The sequence below is a fragment of the Taeniopygia guttata genome, chromosome 1 (assembly GCF_048771995.1).
Source record: "Taeniopygia guttata chromosome 1, bTaeGut7.mat, whole genome shotgun sequence".
Taxonomy (NCBI): Eukaryota; Metazoa; Chordata; class Aves; order Passeriformes; family Estrildidae; genus Taeniopygia; species Taeniopygia guttata.
In genome coordinates, this window is record NC_133024.1 from 70,474,320 (window position 1) to 70,493,582 (window position 19,263).

A 19,263-nucleotide genomic window follows, 5' to 3' on the forward strand; every position below is an offset into this window, starting at 1 on the left:
AGCTGAGCTTATTTGTATGGAACACTGTATCCCTCATACTGAAGGGATCTGTCATGGTTTCCTTCTGGTTGCAACAATTTTTGCCTTTTAGCAGCTGCAAACATCAAATTGCAGCTAGAGTCAAAAGGCTAAGAGCAAAGCACTCATTATTCTGAGGGCACGTGGTCTTCAAATATATGAGGACTATGGTATCCAAAGAAAGTATGTTATTAATTTGGAAATTAATTTGCAATGATTCTGAAGTACTCCAAGAGCCTGTTAACTCTTTTAACATTATGTTTACAGTTTTTAACTGCCACTGTGGTTCAAATGCTTGTCTTGAATTTGTGGTTAGTCTTTTGTCCACAAATCCATGTCAGCTGGGGGGGCAGGGGGGAGCCACTCATCAAGCACAGCTTTACCAGCACAACTCATTGTTTGGATGAAGCACTTCTAACAGAAGAACACTTTTGTTGACTTTGCTGATGTTGTTCAGAGACATTGTGTTGCCATGTCAGGGGAAAAAGCTTTCACAGAACGTATGGAGTCTGTGTTATTACTCTGATGCTGGTCTGTAATCTGAATTCTCTCTGAGGTTTTTGTTTAGTCTTTAGGTGGACCTTTCTATCTGCCTCTAGATGAGTTACCTTACCATGTCTATGAAACATGGTCTTACCTTACCTTTAATTTGAAGAAAATAATGCTTTCTTATCCCTGCCATTTTTTGGCTAATTGTTAGGAGAACTGTGTGTTCCATATATGGTACATAGATCTTAATATTTACATCATATTTCCTTTTCAAAATAGAGTTCTGCAACAGGGATTCAGACCAGCTTGGTTGATAGGAACAATGCCTACTAGCAGGTTGAGTCTTGAGGTTGTCTTACAGAAGTCTCAGTTTAAGCCTGAGATGATTAAACTTAATGTCTGTGGCCAGCTGTAGAAGTTATGTTGATTTGTGGCTTTTAAGTTTCTTTTAAAGTAGCAGTAGATTATGTAAATCATGGACACAGGAAGACACTGTGGGTGAGATTCAGCTCATTTAAGATGGGATCTTGAAAATGTAGACAGTGATATCTAAGCTTCTTACTCATCTTTCAGCTGGTGAAGAGAATTAGGGCTTTTTAGGACACAACTCATCTTACCTACTCTAGATGCCTGCTTTAGGATGCTGATTTCCTTTTTCCCCCTGGTGATTATAAAGAGAGTCTAGATGTCTAGCTCAGATGTCAATGTCTACTGCAGATCAGAAGAACTGTCCTGCGTGCCTGTAACTCTAGCCCATGACTGTGTGATACAAAGGAGCATTCAGACAGGGCCTTGCAAGAGAGAAATTTAACCAAAAATTATATGGTTTTGTCCAAGCAGATGAGTAAATGAGTATGAGTATTCTGAAGCTTAAAGGGGCTTGTTAAGGAAGAGGCACTGAATAGGCTGAGCACCTCAGAGTAGGGTAAAAAGATAAACTAGAAGCAGTTCAGCATCTCTTCCACCTTCCTACCCAAGGAAGGTGGATTTTTATGTTTTTATGAAAACATAAAAATGTTTTCATGTCTCTGGGAATAAAGAGGACAAGTTCTCGAAACCTGATGGAAGTGGTTAGAACAAGTCTTCATTAAGTCATATCTTTCTAGTAGGTGGAAAACAACCTCATATAATAAATAGTATTCTTCTCAAGTAAATCTGTTCAGGTAAAGAACTATAAATCACTTTTTACAAGCCTTTCTGGGCTTGCCCCAACCTGATGGAGGCATTGGCTTTCTTGTAAGTGCTGCACGTGGGTGGAATAGCAATGCTCAACTTTTAACAAGAGAAGTGCTTCATTTTGCTTGCTCCATATCCTCCCGGCTCTTGAGATGTGAGGCTGTCAATGAACTCGAGAACCCTGGGCAGGTTAAGGCTGAGTAGATTGAATATTGGGTGAATTTTGTGGAAGGGAGTGGCAACTGCATTGCCTACATGTTTGGACCCAGCCTTTTTTGCAGGTGGCCTCAGGAGCAGTATCCACTGGTGCACCACCATTCTGCTAATTGAGACTCTGCCCAAAAATCCAGAACTAAAAGAATATGAAGGGAGGTGTAACATTTAGCCAAAATTCCTGTATTTGAAAGGGTTGGTATAATTGCATTTTATATAAACTCTTTTGGCCATGTACTATTAAGAGTGTCATGCTTGCTTTCTTCTCCAATTCTCAGTTTCTGGGACTACGAAGTACAGTCCTAGAGATATGAACGAATGCATATGCTGAACCATAGGAAAGCTTTCATAGTAGATGGACATTTTTGGCAAACAGTTGTGTTTTTCTCTTTGAAATCTTAACTGCTGTTTCTAGCCTTAGTTTTTATTACTTCCCTAATTTTGTAATTATATACAAAAAATGGGGAATTTTGTGTTAAAAGCAAACATTCATCAGTCTTCCTTCCTGTTGTACTTTTGCTGCTTAGGAAGGAGTAATATCTCCTACTGATCTAGACCTTGTGATGTCTGATGGATTGGGAATGCGATACGCATTTATTGGACCTCTGGAAACCATGCATCTTAACGCAGAAGGTAGGTAGTGTAAAATGTTATGAATATGAAGAGAAAGCTTGCTTTGCACAAGACTGGAAATGTTATGTAACAAACCTGGTTAGGATTTCTGTAACTATGACTTGTCTCTTTTTTTTATGTAATGGTAAGGAAAACTTATTTAAAGTGTGAGGTCAGTGGAAGGAAATAGATATTGATTATCCTGTTACAAATGATCAGATGAAAGATGACAACCTATTAAAACACTAGCTGTGTAATAAATTTTTTCCAAGATTCATCCCATCATACTTCGATAACACCGATGTAGCCATAGTTCAGAACTGTCTGTCAGGTAAAAAAAAAAATATATTGAAAAAGTTTAGCTGATAATCCAGTGTCAACAGAAAATTACTTTCCATAGATGAATACCCCCTTGCTGCTGAATTTGTAGCAAAGCTGAATTTGTAAGGATCCCTGGAGCTGCTGTTCTTTAAGCTTATATCCTGAGTGAAATAAATTTACTTTTGTTAGCAAAATCCTGTGCATACAAAGCTGACTTGACAAAACAGTCAAGTAACAGTTTGACATCTGTCTAGCATAATTAATATTTTTTGATGTTTTTTTAAATAGTATATGTGAATCCCAGGTAAATAAAAAGTGAATTGTGTAAAATTAAATAAAAATTATGGATCAGTGTCACAAAGGTTTGAGCAAAGAGTTTAACAAAACACAAAAACTTGAAAAAGTTAAGATCAACTAAATACTAGCTCTTTATATTATGGGCTGTGTCTTTATTTTGCTTTTATATGTCCCTGACATGGTAGGCTCCTGCTCTGCTGCTGGATCTTCTAGGCAATGCTGCACTACACTTGTGCACGGAACCATTTCCATAACAGCACCTTGTCGGCTGGCTCAGTAACTTGGGTTATGGGAAATATTGCTTCACTCATGCACTTGCAGATACACTCTCTCTGAGTCTAGAGCTGCTCCTGTTTGTGTGCTCACTGAGTGACTCAGGCTCTTGCTCTCATCAGTTTAAATCAAAATTGCTGATGTCAGGACATGTGATGATTTATGTTCATAATTCTGTGCCAGTGCTAACTTCTCTTTGGTTGCCCAGTATTGCTTCACATAATGTGGAATAATATGGACCTTCTCTTCATTGCCAAGGGTTTGCTTGATTAACCTGGTCTCCTTCTAAAGCAAGATTATCTGCTTAGTGAATGAGGAAAAAGATATTGTCTACCTGGGTTTTAGTAAAGCCTTTGACACCATTTTCCACAGCATTCTCCTGGAGAAACTGGCTGCTCACTGGGTAAAAGACTGTCTGGATGGCTGCACCTAGAGACTGATGGGAATGAAATTACATTCAACTGGGGGCTGGTCACAAAGTGGTGTTCCCACGGTTCAGTGCTGGGCCCAATCCTGTTTCGTATCTTCACTGATGATCTAGATGAAGGGATCAAGTGTGCCCTTAGTATGTCATTAGTAAATTTGCAGATGACACCAAGTTGGGTGAGAGTGTTGATTTGCTGGATGGGAGGAAGGCCCTGCAGAGGGATCTGGACATGCTGGATGTCAAGACCAATTGTAGGAGGTTCAGCAAGGCCAAGTGCCAGGTCCTGCCCTTGGGTCACAACAACCCCAGGCAGCACTGCAGGCTGGGGGCAGTGGCTGGGAAGCTGCCTGGTGGAAAAGGACCTGGGGGTGCTGGACAACAGCAGCTGAACATGAGCCAGGGTGTGCCCAGGTGGCCAAGAAGGCCGATGGCATCCTGGCCTGGGTCAGCTCTGCTGTGGCCAGCAGGAGCAGGGCAGTGACCGTCCCCCTGTGCTCAGCACTGGTGAGGCCACACCTCCAACCCTGTGTTCAGTTCTGGGCCCCTCACTGCAAGAAAGACATTGAGGGGCTGGAGCGTGTCCAGAGAAAGGCAACAGAGCTGGGGAAGGGTTTGGAGCACAATTCCTGTGAGGAGCAGCTGAGGGAGCTGGGGGTTCAGCCTGGAGAAAAGGAGGCTAAGGGGAGACCTCATCACTCTCTGCAACTGCCTGAAAGGAGGGTGCAGCCATGTGGGGATTAGTGTCTTCTTCCAGGTAACAAGGTCAAGAGGAAATGGCTTTAAGTTGCACCAGGGAAGGTTTACATTGGATATGAGGGAAAAATTCTTCATGGTAGGGGTTGTTAAGCATTGGAACAGGCTGCCCAGGGAAGTGGTTGTGTCACTGTCCCTGGAGGTATTGAAGAGACATGTAGATGTGGCAGTCAGGAACATGGTTTGCTGGTGAACTTGGCAGTGCTGGGTTAACAGTTGGACTTGATCTTAGAAGTCTTTTCCAACCTAAATGACTTTAGGATTTTATGACAGCCTTCTCTGATGCATTGTACTAATACTGTCTTTTTTTTATTAGTGGAAGGAAGTGGAGGTAGATGCAAGAAACTGCCTCTATCCTTTTCATTAGCCTACCAGCTTCACAGCAGCTGCCTTTTTTTACAGCTATAAGGTATTAGTTGCTCACAGTCTTAAACTCTTTGTTAATCAATGAGGAAGGATGAAGGAAGCATGTGAGAGAAAATAGTGTTATTTGTAGAGGGAGAGTCCATCTTGTTTTGTTTTGGTGATGTGACATGGTTGTTTGGATTTGAATAAATTTATTCCAATTATTTTTTTTCTGAGATCAGTGTTTCTTCTTTCCCTGTGGGATACATACATTGAGATCCTCCCCTGAACTTCCTATGGGCTAATGTCACTTTTTTGCCTCTGATAGTTCTTACATCCTTTCCTCCATATTCATAAATGATCATATCAAACCTATTATCTAGGCCACTTTAGGTTATCATTTAATCAATTCATGAATATTAGGAATGCTTGACTGTATGGCAGTGAGCCAACAGCCTTGAACATGGAATAAAATGACAGCATCGAGTCATTAAAAGGAGCCGAGACAGCAACAACAGTTTGAGGACTAAATTGCAACAGACAGGAAGGAAACTGCTTTGGGGAGGAAAAAAGCATACCCAAACTGCACAATAATATAAAGTTGATTGTGGATTTCATCAAATAAAATTAATGTTGATATCTGTTTCAGATTTTGAGTTTGTCCTCTTATGATTTCACATGCCAGCATCACAACAAATGCTGTTAAGTCTTTTACAAGGAAGATCAGTAGATCTCATTACACTCAGTTTGCCTGTTTACTGGTGTGGGATTATGTTACCAGACACAACATCCCACCTGTAAATGTATTGAGTAATCTGTGAATATAGTGAGGATGGTCCAGCCTCAGTGAGATTGTATCTCCTAATCTCTTGTTTCTTGAGAAATCTGGTTTCTTCTTTTTTTTTTTTTTAAACCCTTTCAAGCAATCACCTGTAGAAGCAGAGGCTAGACTATAATATCCTGTGTTTTAGAAGTTTGCAGCAAAAGTTCTTCATATCTATTTCAAAATTGGCTTGGATCAGTTATTTTATTAGCAGGTTATTCAGTGAGCTATAATTGGAACTTGATCTAAACCGCCAATATTAGCAGAAGAGCTGGATTGGGGGAGGTTAAAGGGTCTTTGTTGCTGTTTTTTCTCCTGCATTTATATAAATGCCATTCCAGGATTATATTCTACCTGTCACTCACTGAGGTATTCATAAAGGTGTCTATAGGAGTTATGTGGAAATTTGGTCTGATGTATGGTCCCCATAAAGAAAGTACAAATATTCAGTAAGCTAGAAATGAGTCTTCATGATCAAAATTGTGTTTCTCTTACAGAATGTGGGAATACTTGCTCATCTTAGAAGCACCTGCCAGGTGAATTGGTTTTGGGTGATAGGAGTGGAATGATTGTGCTGTGTGAAAAACACAAAATATGAAAAGGAAAGGGTTGATAATCATAAATCATGGTTCAAAGGGAGGAAATTTTACTTGTTTTCTTGGGCAAGACATAGCCAAGTGTGGTTTCTAAGAATTGTTCTAAACAGATATGCTGGCTGGTTCAAGAGCAGAGATTATTTCCATTGCTATGGCCACTACTTCAAATGCTGCTATACAGGGAGCAAACCAAGCTTTAACCCAGCGTGGGAGCTTTTGTACTGCAAGCTGGTCAGCAGGTGTGAGAATGTCTAAGGTAGTAACATATAAGAAAAGGAAGACTGCCTTCTTTTCTGTTTAGTGTATGTGTTATGTGTTAGTATAATAAAATATCTCAGCCCAATTCAGGATTTGTAAGAGGGTATTACTGAGATGGAGTATCACATTGGTATATAATCATACAAACCCTTTTAATTTTCATAAACCCACCATATATATAATACATATTTACATGCATTCAATTCCCTTCCCAGTAGGCTCAAGAAAGCAGTTTATAGCCCTTCTAGAACTGCTTTTTGCCTCTGTGGAGCTGCAGGGCTTTTCTGTATGAACGAGTTTATATGCAGTAAGTCAAGATGTGAATTTTTCAGGATACTGGCTGCTGTGCACCAGTTTCCTTCTATGGGCTCTTAGGTGTAAAGTAGTTCCCTCTGCTTTCTGAAAGGAACACATGGCCTTGCATAGGAATTCTTTGGGCTTTATTCCTCAAGTCATTATAGATGGCTCCCAAAGAACGCGCCTTGATGCATTAATTAAAGAGTGTGTGTGATTACCAAGTGGCTCAGACTGAGGAATTTATCCCAAGTTTGAAATTGATGTAAGAAAATAAGCAGTTCATAATGACTCAGTTTCATTCCTTGATCTAGCTCACAGCAGGCCTGCAGAAATACTTGTGCATTGTTCTTGAGATGGTAACACTGGCACAACGAGAATAAAACTTTTTTGGTCCTACCAATTTTCAGTGTAGTTCCAAGTATTTTGAGACTAGAGCTGTAAGTGAACTCATATGGCAATTAGTGTAGTGTACAAAATGTCCTGTGAATTCACACCCTAGCTCAGAGCATGCATCTGTGTTCAGACACACCCTTGATGAAGAGAGGATTACATTTAGAAAGTTGCCCTTGGAGCTGTAATGTCTAGAAATATAATCCCTCTATAATTAAAGAAGTTTGGGATTTTTGTTTCTCTGAACATAATTTACCCATGTCAGATTCCTCCACCATGTTCCCTTTTTTCTGTTAAAATACGCCTTTTTTTCTGTTACCATTCATACTCATCTTTCACTGCAGCCTCTTCTTAGATTTTGTGTGCTAAAGTCAACCCCACCTCAGTCTTTTCAAATTGTTGATGCTATTGCATCAGTGGCTTGACCATCATGCCTCCTCTCTTTGAGTCATTACAGTATCTTAATATGCTGTTCATCAGGATGACAATCATCAAGTTAATGCTCAGTATGGTGGAGCACCCTCTCTTTGGCATGCTCCTTGTCCATGCCGCTGAGACTTGCTCCTGACTCTCATTCTCTCTCACAAGTGTCTCAGTGCTTGCTAGGCTGGTTTACCAAGTTTGCTTGCTTGTATCCTTCAGCTCTCATGCCTGTTGCCTTTCTTGTGAAGAGAAAGGGATGAGAAAACATACAAGAAGCTGATACTTTAAGGTGCTTACAAACTATAATGCATTAATATACTACATTTTATACTGTTATGTTTTCACTTCTCTTTTCCTGCTGCTACAGTCATTGTCCTCTTTATGAACTTCACTTGTGTCTTCTCTCAGGGCAGTGAAGCACTTAATGCATGTTTCTGAGCCAAATATCTGTCCTGAGTTCCTTTTCCTCATCAATACTGTGTTCATTTTGGTGATGCAACTAGAGGTAGTGCCTGAGTAACCATATTTGCACCACACCATGCAAGTTCTCAGGTAAGGATCTGCAAACCTTAAGTGTGGTTATTAGAACAAATTCTTGTGGGACAGTTCATTAGCATTTTGGAAAGTGTCTGGACTCTCATCGAAACTGAATAAGCAGCAGCTGATTCCATTATTGGAGCCTTGTGTGTCCTAGATACATAGGGGCAGCTGAAGAGCCTTGAATCAATGCCTTTGTCTACCTCGTGGTAACACAGTCTTGTAACTAGATTGTAGGAGTCAGAAATGCTGAGAGAGTTTGGGATTTTCAAGGAAGATAGAGTATTCCCCTTTCCGTCTCTATTATCATGCTCCCTTAGAACTTTTTGTAATTCATTTGTCTTCTTTCACCCCCTGCCATAGCTGTGACTAAGTGGTAGAAGGAAGATTCGGGAAACTCCTACCTTCCCTGGGGGTGTTTCTGTTTTGTGTTCATAGTTCTCAGTTGCCTGCTGCAACATCTGCCTCCTCCCATGGCCTCTTTCCTCCAACATTGATGAGGTGAGCGTATGCAAGAAAGGGGAAGGTTTAGATAGAGAGCCAGCAAAGCACACAGACAAGAGGAAGCTATCATCCTTTTCCTCTGTCCCAGATGCATCTTGTGTCATTCTTGTTCTCCAGCTGGAGATAGCAAGGCACAGCATGTGCACAGCAGCGGCCCACAAAGAGAGATGGTTGTTTTTATCAACCCCATTTACCATATTGCTGTTTTTCCATGTTTCAAGTGCTCCTGTCTGTTTCTCACTGTTTGCCAATGCTAATTCTTCCAGTTTAAGCTGCTCCCTGGGTAGTATCAACAAGGATTAAAGAGATTCTGTCATATTTGTTTTCCTTCTTGCCCCTATGCTCCAGCCAAGGGCTCTTCTTATCCACCTTTGCAATAGCCCTGACCCTTGAACCAAAGGACTTCTAAGGCCTGGAGTCAAATATTTGCTATGAATTTGCAGTTGAAAAGCAAAGTGATTTTTTCATAAATATTCCTCAAGTGCCAGCTTCAAGAAGGCATTCAATCAGTTAATACCAATTACTGGAATCAAAGTTGCCTTTCAGGCTGGGAAAACTATCTTGAGTTATTAATTTGAACTACTGATTCTTTTTATAACTTTTGGTTTACTGACTTCACTTGAGACTTGAAAGATTTTGCAGTGCCTACCTCCTGCTTGGCATGCAGCATATGTGCCTGCATGTTACCATGGCAGCCACAATGCTGATAGCAGCCGTACTAATGCTGCTGCTCTTCTCTAGACCCCTAACTTTTTTCTCACTTTTTCCTCTTTTGCTGACGTTGTATAAGGCTTCTTTTCATTTGTACATTACACACAGTAGGTGAATTGTGCTACCCAGGCTGCGTTTGGCATGTCTCTGCTGCACGGATGACCTACACCCACCCAGAAATTGTTCTGATTCATTCAAGCAGGAGCTTGATTTCCAGGTCTAGCTGGCTGAGTGAGCTTTAAAGGCCATGTCCAACTCAGGAGTTCATATTCAGCAAATGGTGAATGGTTCAGCCATATCCAAGAATACAGCTTTCCCAAGATACTAATGCGTTTGAGGCTTGTGGAAAAGATTTCTGGTGCACATTCTTCTAGTCTACCTTCTCATTACTACAACAATCAAAACTATGGTATTATTGCACAAGCTTACCAGATGTGTGAAAGGTTCCTGTTGACTTTTGGAAAAGTACCAAATCTAAACTATTTGGTCCAAGTGTCATCAACCTGTGTCAGTTGGGTAAACACCAGAATGACTGCTGACTGACCCTATAATAGCTAATAACTATAATAACTGATACTACTGAGTTTACCATTCATTCTGTTGCCAGTTGCTTGTGGAGATTTGCTTGAATTGCTATATTCAACTGAGTTGCCTTTGTTTATTTTGTCATTGTCCAGCTAGCAACAGCTGCTGGCAGAATAAATCTACACTCTTCTGCCTTAGTCATTTCTACTTCTGCATCTGGGAACATTCTGTGATGTTGCATGATGTGGCAACATTTTTGCTTAGATTCCTCACTGTTAGAAGATAAAGCTCACATGAGCAAGTTGCATGTAACTATCTTTGTCCTGTGGCTGGTGCATGAGTCTTGTAAAGCATTGTCTTGGGTTCCCAGGATTGCTCATGTGGATAGCATACCCCTGGTAGGTCAGTTGGGTTGGCTTCAGGTGCTGAAGTCTGTGAGCCCAGCTGTTAAAAGGTAATAAGCAAACACTAAGCTAATGGCAGGGTATGGTCAGAAAACCCTGATAACCACTGGTCCTTTCCAGAGAGCTTGTGGAAGTGGATTATGGTCTCTGCTTCTTCCCCCAATGAAGAGATAGGATGATATCACAGCCTGTTCCACAGTAACGCATGTCTTCCTGAACCTCACTTCCTGCCAGGGATGTTTTGAAGCCCAGTAGGCAATCTGGAGGTTTCTGGCTGTGTGTCAATCAAGAAAATTGAGCAAAATACAAATCTTCTGTATAAGTAGGAAACCAATATACCTTTATGACTAGCTGGCATTCCTTCTTGTGTTGGGGAAAGCTGGAACGTGCCAGATTGTATTTTAGGAATGCATACGCTCCATGAGTAGATAACACAAGGAATCAGACTAACTGAATGCTGGTTGTCACACTCTTAGCACCAAATATAGGTTCAAGCTATTTAACAAGGCTGCAGTTTTTCTCAGAGCCTCCTCCTTCCTTCAGATACTGGAGAATGTTTCTAGTCCATTTTTAAAAGAGTGGAATACTCTCAAATCTCTCTACCTTGCTCTTTTGCAACGGACATATTCTTCTATTCTGTGCTTTCCATTGTTTAACTGATGCTCATCATGACTTCAGAGTGCTGAAGGAAATTTAGTATTTCCTTAAGGCTTTGTCCTTTGAAAGTTCTTTGGCCCAGAAAAAAGAGTGTTCTCCATCCTCCTACTGACCTCAGAGGCCTTTCAGAAACTCTGTACTTCAGTGATTTCAGGCGTGTTGAGCAGTCTAAGTGGTGTTGTTTATGATACATAGTTGGCGGGAGTCAGAGGTTTCCAATCATTCATTCCAACCTCAGCCATTTTAGGATTAGACAAGCGTGACTTCTAAAATATTGATTTCATCCAGTAGTGTATTCCAGGGAACTGTTGAGGAAAGAGATTACTTAATGACTCATGGCCTGATTTGCATTCTTTAGTGTGATAGTCAGGCCTGGCCACTTATATTTCCTGTATTTTGTGGTTTGGTAAGACCATGAGCAGTTTTTGTTCATGCTTCTCAGTCTGCACAATGTCCTGAGTCTTCATGGAAGATTTGGTAACTATAGCTGCTTGCCTTTGTCTTTTGCATGTTTATAACTAGCTAATAAAAATAGAATTAAGTATGCAAATTCTTCAGTCTCTATGGTTCTCAGAAGCCTTTAGTAGATGTCCAGAACTTCTCAGATCTGGGGTGATCTGATCATCAGGATAATCCACGTAGGTGTAATAGGTGGGACTCAGTCATCTCAAAGTCTTTTCCAACTTAGTTGATTCTGTAATTTCATCAGTATCAGCTAGCTTACTGCCAGACAAGAAATGCTCATTTACTGTTGTGATGCAGTTCCTGACATCCTGATTGGGAAAGGCTTATCCTTTCTTGATCATGTGGTAGTTAATAACACTAAAAAGTCTACTAGATATATATGTCTGGCTAAGTGACTGATTTCTCTTTTTGGTTCATGTATGATTTCGTACTCTGTAGTGCCTCAACAATAATTGTTTAGAGATTCCTGCTGGAGCTGATGGAAGCTGGGTCTTTCTGTAAATCAGCCAAGGTCTGCTTGGCTGCCATTTTACCCATTATTACCACTTAGCTGGTTCTCAGGTTCTCTGACCATGTGTTTTAAGAGCTTCACAGATCTGTGTGAAGGTCCTGAGGTCAGACCAAGCACTCAGGATTTCATACAGTCTTGAAAAATCTCAGAGGTGGAGACTGCACAACCTCTGTGTGCAGCCTGTGTCAATGCTTGAGTGTCCAGTCTGAACCCCTCATATCAAATTGTGCCTGTCGTCCCTTGTCTTTCTGCTGTCCAACAAATGTATTGAGCCTGGCTCTGTATGCTCACTGACCTCCCCACAGGCTCTGCTGCAGCTCTGCAAGCTGCTGGTAGGTTCCCCTAAAGCCATCTCTCCTTCAGGCTGAACAAACCCAGATCCCCCAGCCTCTCCTCACATGACAAGTGCTCCAGACCCCACTTTTTGGTGGCTTCTGTTGAAGTTGCTCTGTTTTGTCAGTGTTTTTTTTCTACTGGGGAGTCCGAAACTGAACGCAGTATTCTGGATGCAGTCTAATGAGTGCTGAGTAAAGGGTGTTAATCACTTCCTTCAGTCTACTGTTAATTAACTTCAATCTATTGAAATAGCCCAGGCTGCTGGGCCTCTTTGCTGCCAGGGCACACTGTTGGTTCCTTTGCAGCTTGCTGCCTGCCACTACCAGGAGTTCTTGGAGTTCACAAGCCTGTGTTGTTGCAAGGAGGTCTTCCTTCTGAGGTGCAGGATCTTGCATATGTCCTTGTTAAAGTTTTATATTGGTTCATTCCTCCAGCCTTTCTAAGGGCAGTCCTGCTCTTCAATATATCAGCTGGACCGTACCCCTCTAGCTTCACTCCTACCCAGTTTGATACTATTTACAAGCCTAATGTTTTATTAAGCAGTATGGGTCTCAGGACAGGTTTCTGCAATACTCCATTTTTACTGGCCTGCAGGTGGAGTGCAATCTGTTGACCACTACCTCTGAGCCTCCCATTTTTTGTCCATCTAGTTGTCCAAACAGACAGACCCTAATGTTCTAACTTTGATACAAGAATATAATGAAAGACCATGTCAAACACTTTTCTAAAGTTGAGGTGAATGATATCCACTACATTCCTATTTTTCGCAAACAATTATTTAATCACAGAAGGCAATAAGGTAACTTAGACATTACTTAAAACCATTGGAGACTACATGCTGATTGTCACAATCACACTCTCATTCTTGTGTCCAGGAATTTCTTTCAAGAGGCCTTGCTCCTTGATTTTCTTAGGGACAGGAGAGAGATTGATTGGCCTGTGATTATTTTGGACCTTTTTTGAAGATGAGTGCAATATTTGCCTTCAGTCATCTGAAAATCTCATGATGACATTGGTGCATTGACTGACTTAATGTTTAAAGTACGGTAGAAAGCAGACTTGCAAGGGCATGCTAGTAACAATAAGGGCTATTACTAACAGTAGAAGTATATTTTGTTGCCCTTGACATCCTTGCAAGTTTAAACTGGAGGTGATCTTTGGCTTTCCTGACACCATTCCTATATGCATAGGTGGTGTTTTTTAATTTCTTCTTTATAGCCTGTCCCTGCTTCCACCTGCTGTATGGCACCTTTTTGCACTGGAGCTCATCCAAGCAAGCCTCTTGATACATGTAGTTGTCATACTGAATATCAGGATGGACTGTTCCTGCCCTTGGAGGATGCTGTGCTTTACTGGCCTGTCCACAGGCTTTCACTCAGCCAGTCACCCTTCCCATGGAACAGCTCCACAGATCTGAGCTGCCCCATTACAGAGATAGTACACTCCCTCCTTGTCTTTCCTGCAGCGTGTATCTCTCCAGTTGTGTGAGCCATCCCCACACACCTTAGTTGCCCCTGATATACTGTTTTTCTCACCAGATGGGCCAGGGTTTTGGCAAAGATGCCTTTTCTCCACTTTGTCAGGTGAATCCTATCTCCCGCTAGAAGTCCTCAACCATCAGAGAGGGTTAAAAAAGCCAAATCCCTGTCTCTAACCCCACTTAGGGGTTGCAAGATACTGATCTGCAGGATCCATATGTTCCTCCTGTAGCATTTTTCCTTCACTGAAGGCTACCTGTGTCTCCATGCCTTTGATGCTTTCCCCCTGAGCCATGTTGTCCTTGATACATTCCAGGTTAAAAAATAGAAGTAATGACAGGAATGCTTCAAGATATGACATACACTGACTGGGAGGAGAGGTGAGAGCATTCTCCTTATGGTCCCTGGTCAGGGAAGTTTTCTGTAAAGTAACAAGTAACAAAGCACAGGTATATTCATGGTCGTGCGCTACACCCTCACACAGCAGTTTCTGCTGGTATGTGACATTCATTGGTTTTGCAATGCAGCCATGTCCTAAATAATTTTTCCATGAACCATAATGGAAATGGGGTGGATAAAATTCATTTTTCCTGATGACAATGAGGTGTCTTAACCAAAAGAGCAGTCCATTTTTTGGGTCTCTGATTTAAGACAATGCTTAAGCACAGGCAGCCTTACTGACTTTAACTAGGAATTTCTGTTGAAATGTAATTTTTCACTCTTATTTTCAGGTGTTTCAAGTTATTGTGAAAGATATGCTGAAGGAATGAAACGTGTTCTGAACACCTTTGGGCCAGTTCCAGAATTTTCAGGTGAAACTGTGCAGAAAGTCAATCAGGTAAATATGGACTTGATAAAAACACCAACGTTCAGAACAAAGAACATTAGTTTTTATTTTAACATTTGTTCTATTTCAGTTTACTGCTAGAGGTATCTGTAGTCTGTATTTATTGTGTGAATGTGAACTTTAAGGGAAAAGATCAGTACAGCATGCGTGTGAGTCCCTTTTGAAAGCACTTGGACAATAGATCATGGGAAAGTGACCTAGCAGTCACATTATTACCAGCGGCATTATTACTAGTCAGAAGAGTCCGCTGCTAACAGCTGTGCGTTATTAGCATTTAATCCTCCATGTTATTCCTTACCATTTCCCTCCTCTTATCGCATCAGTCTCAGCCTCCTTTCCTACATGCATATTCATCCTGTGTCTTCCTCCTGCTCCATCTTCCTGCATAAACCTGTAGCTTTTTTCCTTCTGGGTGTTCTTTTTATACTTTACAAACCAGAGTTCCCATTTGTCATGTGTGCAAATACATGTTTAAGAGAAGCATGTGAGCAGTCTGGTAAGGTTACTTGCATGTTTAAAGATAAAAGGTGTTCAAGTGCTATTCTGGATTGGAATCTAGTTTATGTATTAACATTTCTAAGCCCACAATGTGTTTATAGTCACTACCTAGTAATTTTGAACGACCCTAGGAATCAGCTCAAGTATTGTCATTTCCCAACTCTGCCTTTTCAAAAGGTGCTTTTTTTAATGATTCACTAAATAATATGTGTAGGGGTTGAATAATTTCTGATCAGCTGTCAGAGATTAATTCCAAATATGGAGGCGGCCTGTCTGGAAGCTACTATTTTGTGTTCCTATTTATGTTAATGTATTTTGAGGAAAGATATTCTTTTATGCTTAAATAACATAGACTGCTCATAGTAACAATCAATAATAATTTCGGAGTCATTCACAATCAGAAGCTTTTAATTGGTGTGAAACAGTTTGGCTTTCTTTATAGAAGGCTGGATTCCACTTCAACATCTGCTTCTGTGTCTTAAGACGAGCTTGCAGGGATCATCTGTTAGAGTAAATCATTAAGCATTTCTTACCTTACTCGTCTGTCCCTCCCTCTGATTATTTTCTAGAGTGACTGCAGCTTGCCAGTCATTGGTAGCAGGTCCATGTTTTACCCAGTTTCTCAACACTTGCCTTTTAAGCCTAAGACCCCAGGTCCTATTTTGGCAAAGATGACCTTGTGATCTCTATCTGCACTCTGAAAATAACATTTTTTTCCTTGTCACTTCTAAGACAACTTTGAGTGTGCACTCAGAAATACCTTTTTTCGCTTGTCTTCCCCTGTCATTTTTATAATAACTGCTATTCTTAAGACAAAATGTTTTTATAAACATGATATCTGTCACTGCATTTATGGGGAACCACTCACAGGAATCTGGTTCAGAACATTTATGATTTCAGCAACATAAATGGCCAGGTTGTCTGCTTTCTACTTAATAAAAGATTATCATTGAAGAGACTAGACAGTGACTAGTCTCTTTGTGTGGAGCAAAATCAGGGAAGAGGCTGATGCTTTGTTGTTTCTGTAGTCATCTACATTGCCACATTCAGGATAACCTTATCCAAGTGAGAGCATTTTTATTCCCATACAGGTTGGTTCCTTTCCAGTCACTCTGGAAAGAATTAGTGACCTATCTCTTGTGATAACCTAAATGATAATTTGTGTGGATGACGACTTGGTCTGACATGGTAAAGCAGGGAAAAAATTCTGAAAAACTTTTCACTCAGAATGTGGAATTTAGTTATCTTAAATTTTCTCTTCCAGGCACTGTCTGAAAAAATTCCAGCTGTTCCAAAAGTTCTGGATGCCAGGAGAAAATGGAGAGATGAATGTCTCACCGGTCTTGCCAAACTGAAAACACAAATGAAATCTGACTGAGATGCACTTTGTCTAACAGGAGAGACCAAACAAAGAGCAGATCTTCATAAAACGCAGAAATTTTTAGTCATGCAGAAGAGGAGGCTGAATGGGCAACCAATGATATATGCACATGGAGACCAATGAAACATTTTGTCCAAATTTGCCAAATTCATGAATGACTAGAAACAGTTATTAAAAAGTTCAGTTAAAATTTATCAAATTGCTATGTAAATGCATTAGATGTGTAAGCATTAAGTAGCTTTAGCAACATTAATATTGTGCAATGCAGGAACACAATCACATTTTAAATAACACATTGTTCAACTTGCTTAGGAACTCAGCACTTGAATAATATTTGCTAACGCAGGGATCTGAAACAGGCAAACATCAGCTGTTTGTCACTGGAGAAAATAAGCCCTCCCCTGCCAGTCACTGTGACAGTGAGGTTGATTTGTAAAGCAGTGACTGCAGATAGGAGAAGGTTGTATTGAGCAAACTGGATTCACTGGACGGTGAGCTGAGACCTCAGCAGCAGTTATGGGTCACTTCAGTTCATATCTGCTACTGTTTTACAATGTAGGGAAAAGAACTGCTCCTCCTTTCCCTCCCCTTGGCACTTCTGTACCTGTATGGTGATCTAAATGTGAGTAAATACAGCAGAATTCCCCCTTCATCCCCTTCCCCTGGTTCTGTAAGACTTATCAGAGACCTACTTTGTCTTCAAGACTGTGCACTTGGGAGCCCATGGCTTTGCTCGCTGACGTTTGATGCTGGCTGTTGGCATTGCTGCATAAGTATGCGCCTGATTTTGTGAGTTGTCTGTAAGAAATAAGAGATCTGGATTTAGTAGCTGGTTTGAGAGACAGTGTGGTGTGTAATGCATGTGTCTGGGCTTTCTCCATGACCTTTCAGATGACTTTGGGAAGCCAGTTCACCTCTCTGCTGCCACATCTGTTTTATACATTGGTTGAAGCAAGATCTGCTTATTTAGGACTCAGCTGTAGTGAATGTAACAGCTGTAGCTGAAGGAATCCAGATATCTGAGTTGGAACTAGATGATCTTTTAGGTCCCTTCCAACCCAAGCCATTTGATGATTCTATGATCTGCTCTTCTGGTCCCCTACAGAGGGAAAGATCAGTGGTTTGGATGTAGCATTTATGCTTTACTGCTGCCCTTCCCTCAGGAGATACATCTCCACATAGAAAAACACAGGATACACCTGGAAGTAGGATCAACCTCAGGTGTTGCAGTGGCATGTTTTGGTCCACTGCAAGGTATTATTATGAACATCTGTACTCTGTAATATAGTTGGACTTTGATCTCAGCTGGAACCTTGGGGCATTACTGTTAATGCAGATGGTAGGAATGACTTGAAACAGTGCATTGCACCCGCTCTGCTTGAGTTATGCAGTTCTGAATTTGTGCTAGCTCGTCATGTAACTTTACAGTACACATGCAGAAGTTTTAAGCTGTCATTCTTCTAATTCTCCTGTGTTTTTTATAGAGGATGCAGTACACAAGCTGTTTTTATTAAAGCTGTAACTTTACTAGGTACCGTTTTGAGCTTAGCAGAAATGACTGCATGAACATACCAAACCCACTTATTTGTGTTTAGGACACAGTAAAAGAGACTTAAGATAATTTATATTGCTGGACACAAGTGGTGGGCATCTCTGGATGTAAAACATAGGATGGGAGGCATACTGCAGAGGTTGTCCTGTGCTTCTTTATAATCAGAGAAGTGAACAGGAAATTTGTACGCTCAAATTACTACTTTGTCCCAATACAGACTTAAAATGTTCACGTTTCTTCTCTTGTTTTTTTTTGCCATAGTGACTGGCTCAACCAGAATTTAGATATTTGAGAAGTCAGTCCTCACTCCTGAGACCTTACTAAGCAATAGTAAATTAATTATGAGGTTGATTTCCTCATTTTGTATATGGTTTTCCATTTCAGACAAGGCTGAAGATAGTTCTGATTACTTTCAAGATTTGACCTGCTTTTCTTGTGGGCATATGACATTGTCATAACTAATTAGCTTGCAGTGCTTCTGTTTACTCTGAAATTTTTAAAAACTTGATCATGTAATGAAATATTTGCTGCTGTCTTTATTATTTTCTTATTAATAAAATATTTTAATGAGTAAGGTATTAACTTGTGTGCTCCAGTGTGATTGATGCTTGAGAGACAGAATACTTCCATAGAGTAAGTAGCTGCTCCACAGGGTTACAGCAGATCTCACCTTGGAGCATCAGCTCCCACACAGGTTTACAGTTATAAGTTGAGGAGGGGGAAAGTGCTTGACAAAATGTGTATTTTAACTGACATTTGCACAGGAGTTCCAGCTCCAGGATATACTTTTTTCTCCATGAGGATTTGTCAGACAGAGGCACAGGGTGTCCAGAGAGGTGGTATAGTCTTCCAACATGCAGGTTTTCAAGTCCTGACTGGATGAAGCCCTGAGCAGCTTGGTCTGACTACAAAGCTGACTTGCTGTGAGCAGGAGGTTACAGCAGAGACTTCCTAAGCTTCCTCCTGGCTTGCATTTCCTGATTTCAAGTTTTATTTGATTCTAGATAATTTTACATCAGAAATGTTGCTCCAGTCAAATATTTATGTTGTTTGATTGTCAACAGAATGAGCAGTAGTAAAATGGTCACGTAACTATTTTACAGTAAACTATGAGATATTTTGGAATAATTTATCTTGTATTTTCCT

The 19,263-nt window shown here is 40.7% G+C and overlaps 1 protein-coding gene across 1 annotated transcript in view; it reads left to right on the plus strand.

The window, feature by feature from the left end:
- Nucleotides 1-18,695, plus strand: part of CRYL1 (crystallin lambda 1) — a 50,921-nt gene extending 32,226 nt beyond the window's left edge. Inside the window, exons 6-8 of the mRNA XM_002188759.7 lie at nucleotides 2,424-2,529; nucleotides 14,571-14,677; nucleotides 16,449-18,695. Of these exons, the coding sequence (XP_002188795.5) occupies nucleotides 2,424-2,529; nucleotides 14,571-14,677; nucleotides 16,449-16,562 (327 nt within the window). The 3' untranslated portion in view covers nucleotides 16,563-18,695. The remainder of the gene's footprint in view (nucleotides 1-2,423; nucleotides 2,530-14,570; nucleotides 14,678-16,448) is intronic.
- Nucleotides 18,696-19,263: the final 568 nt, after the last annotated feature.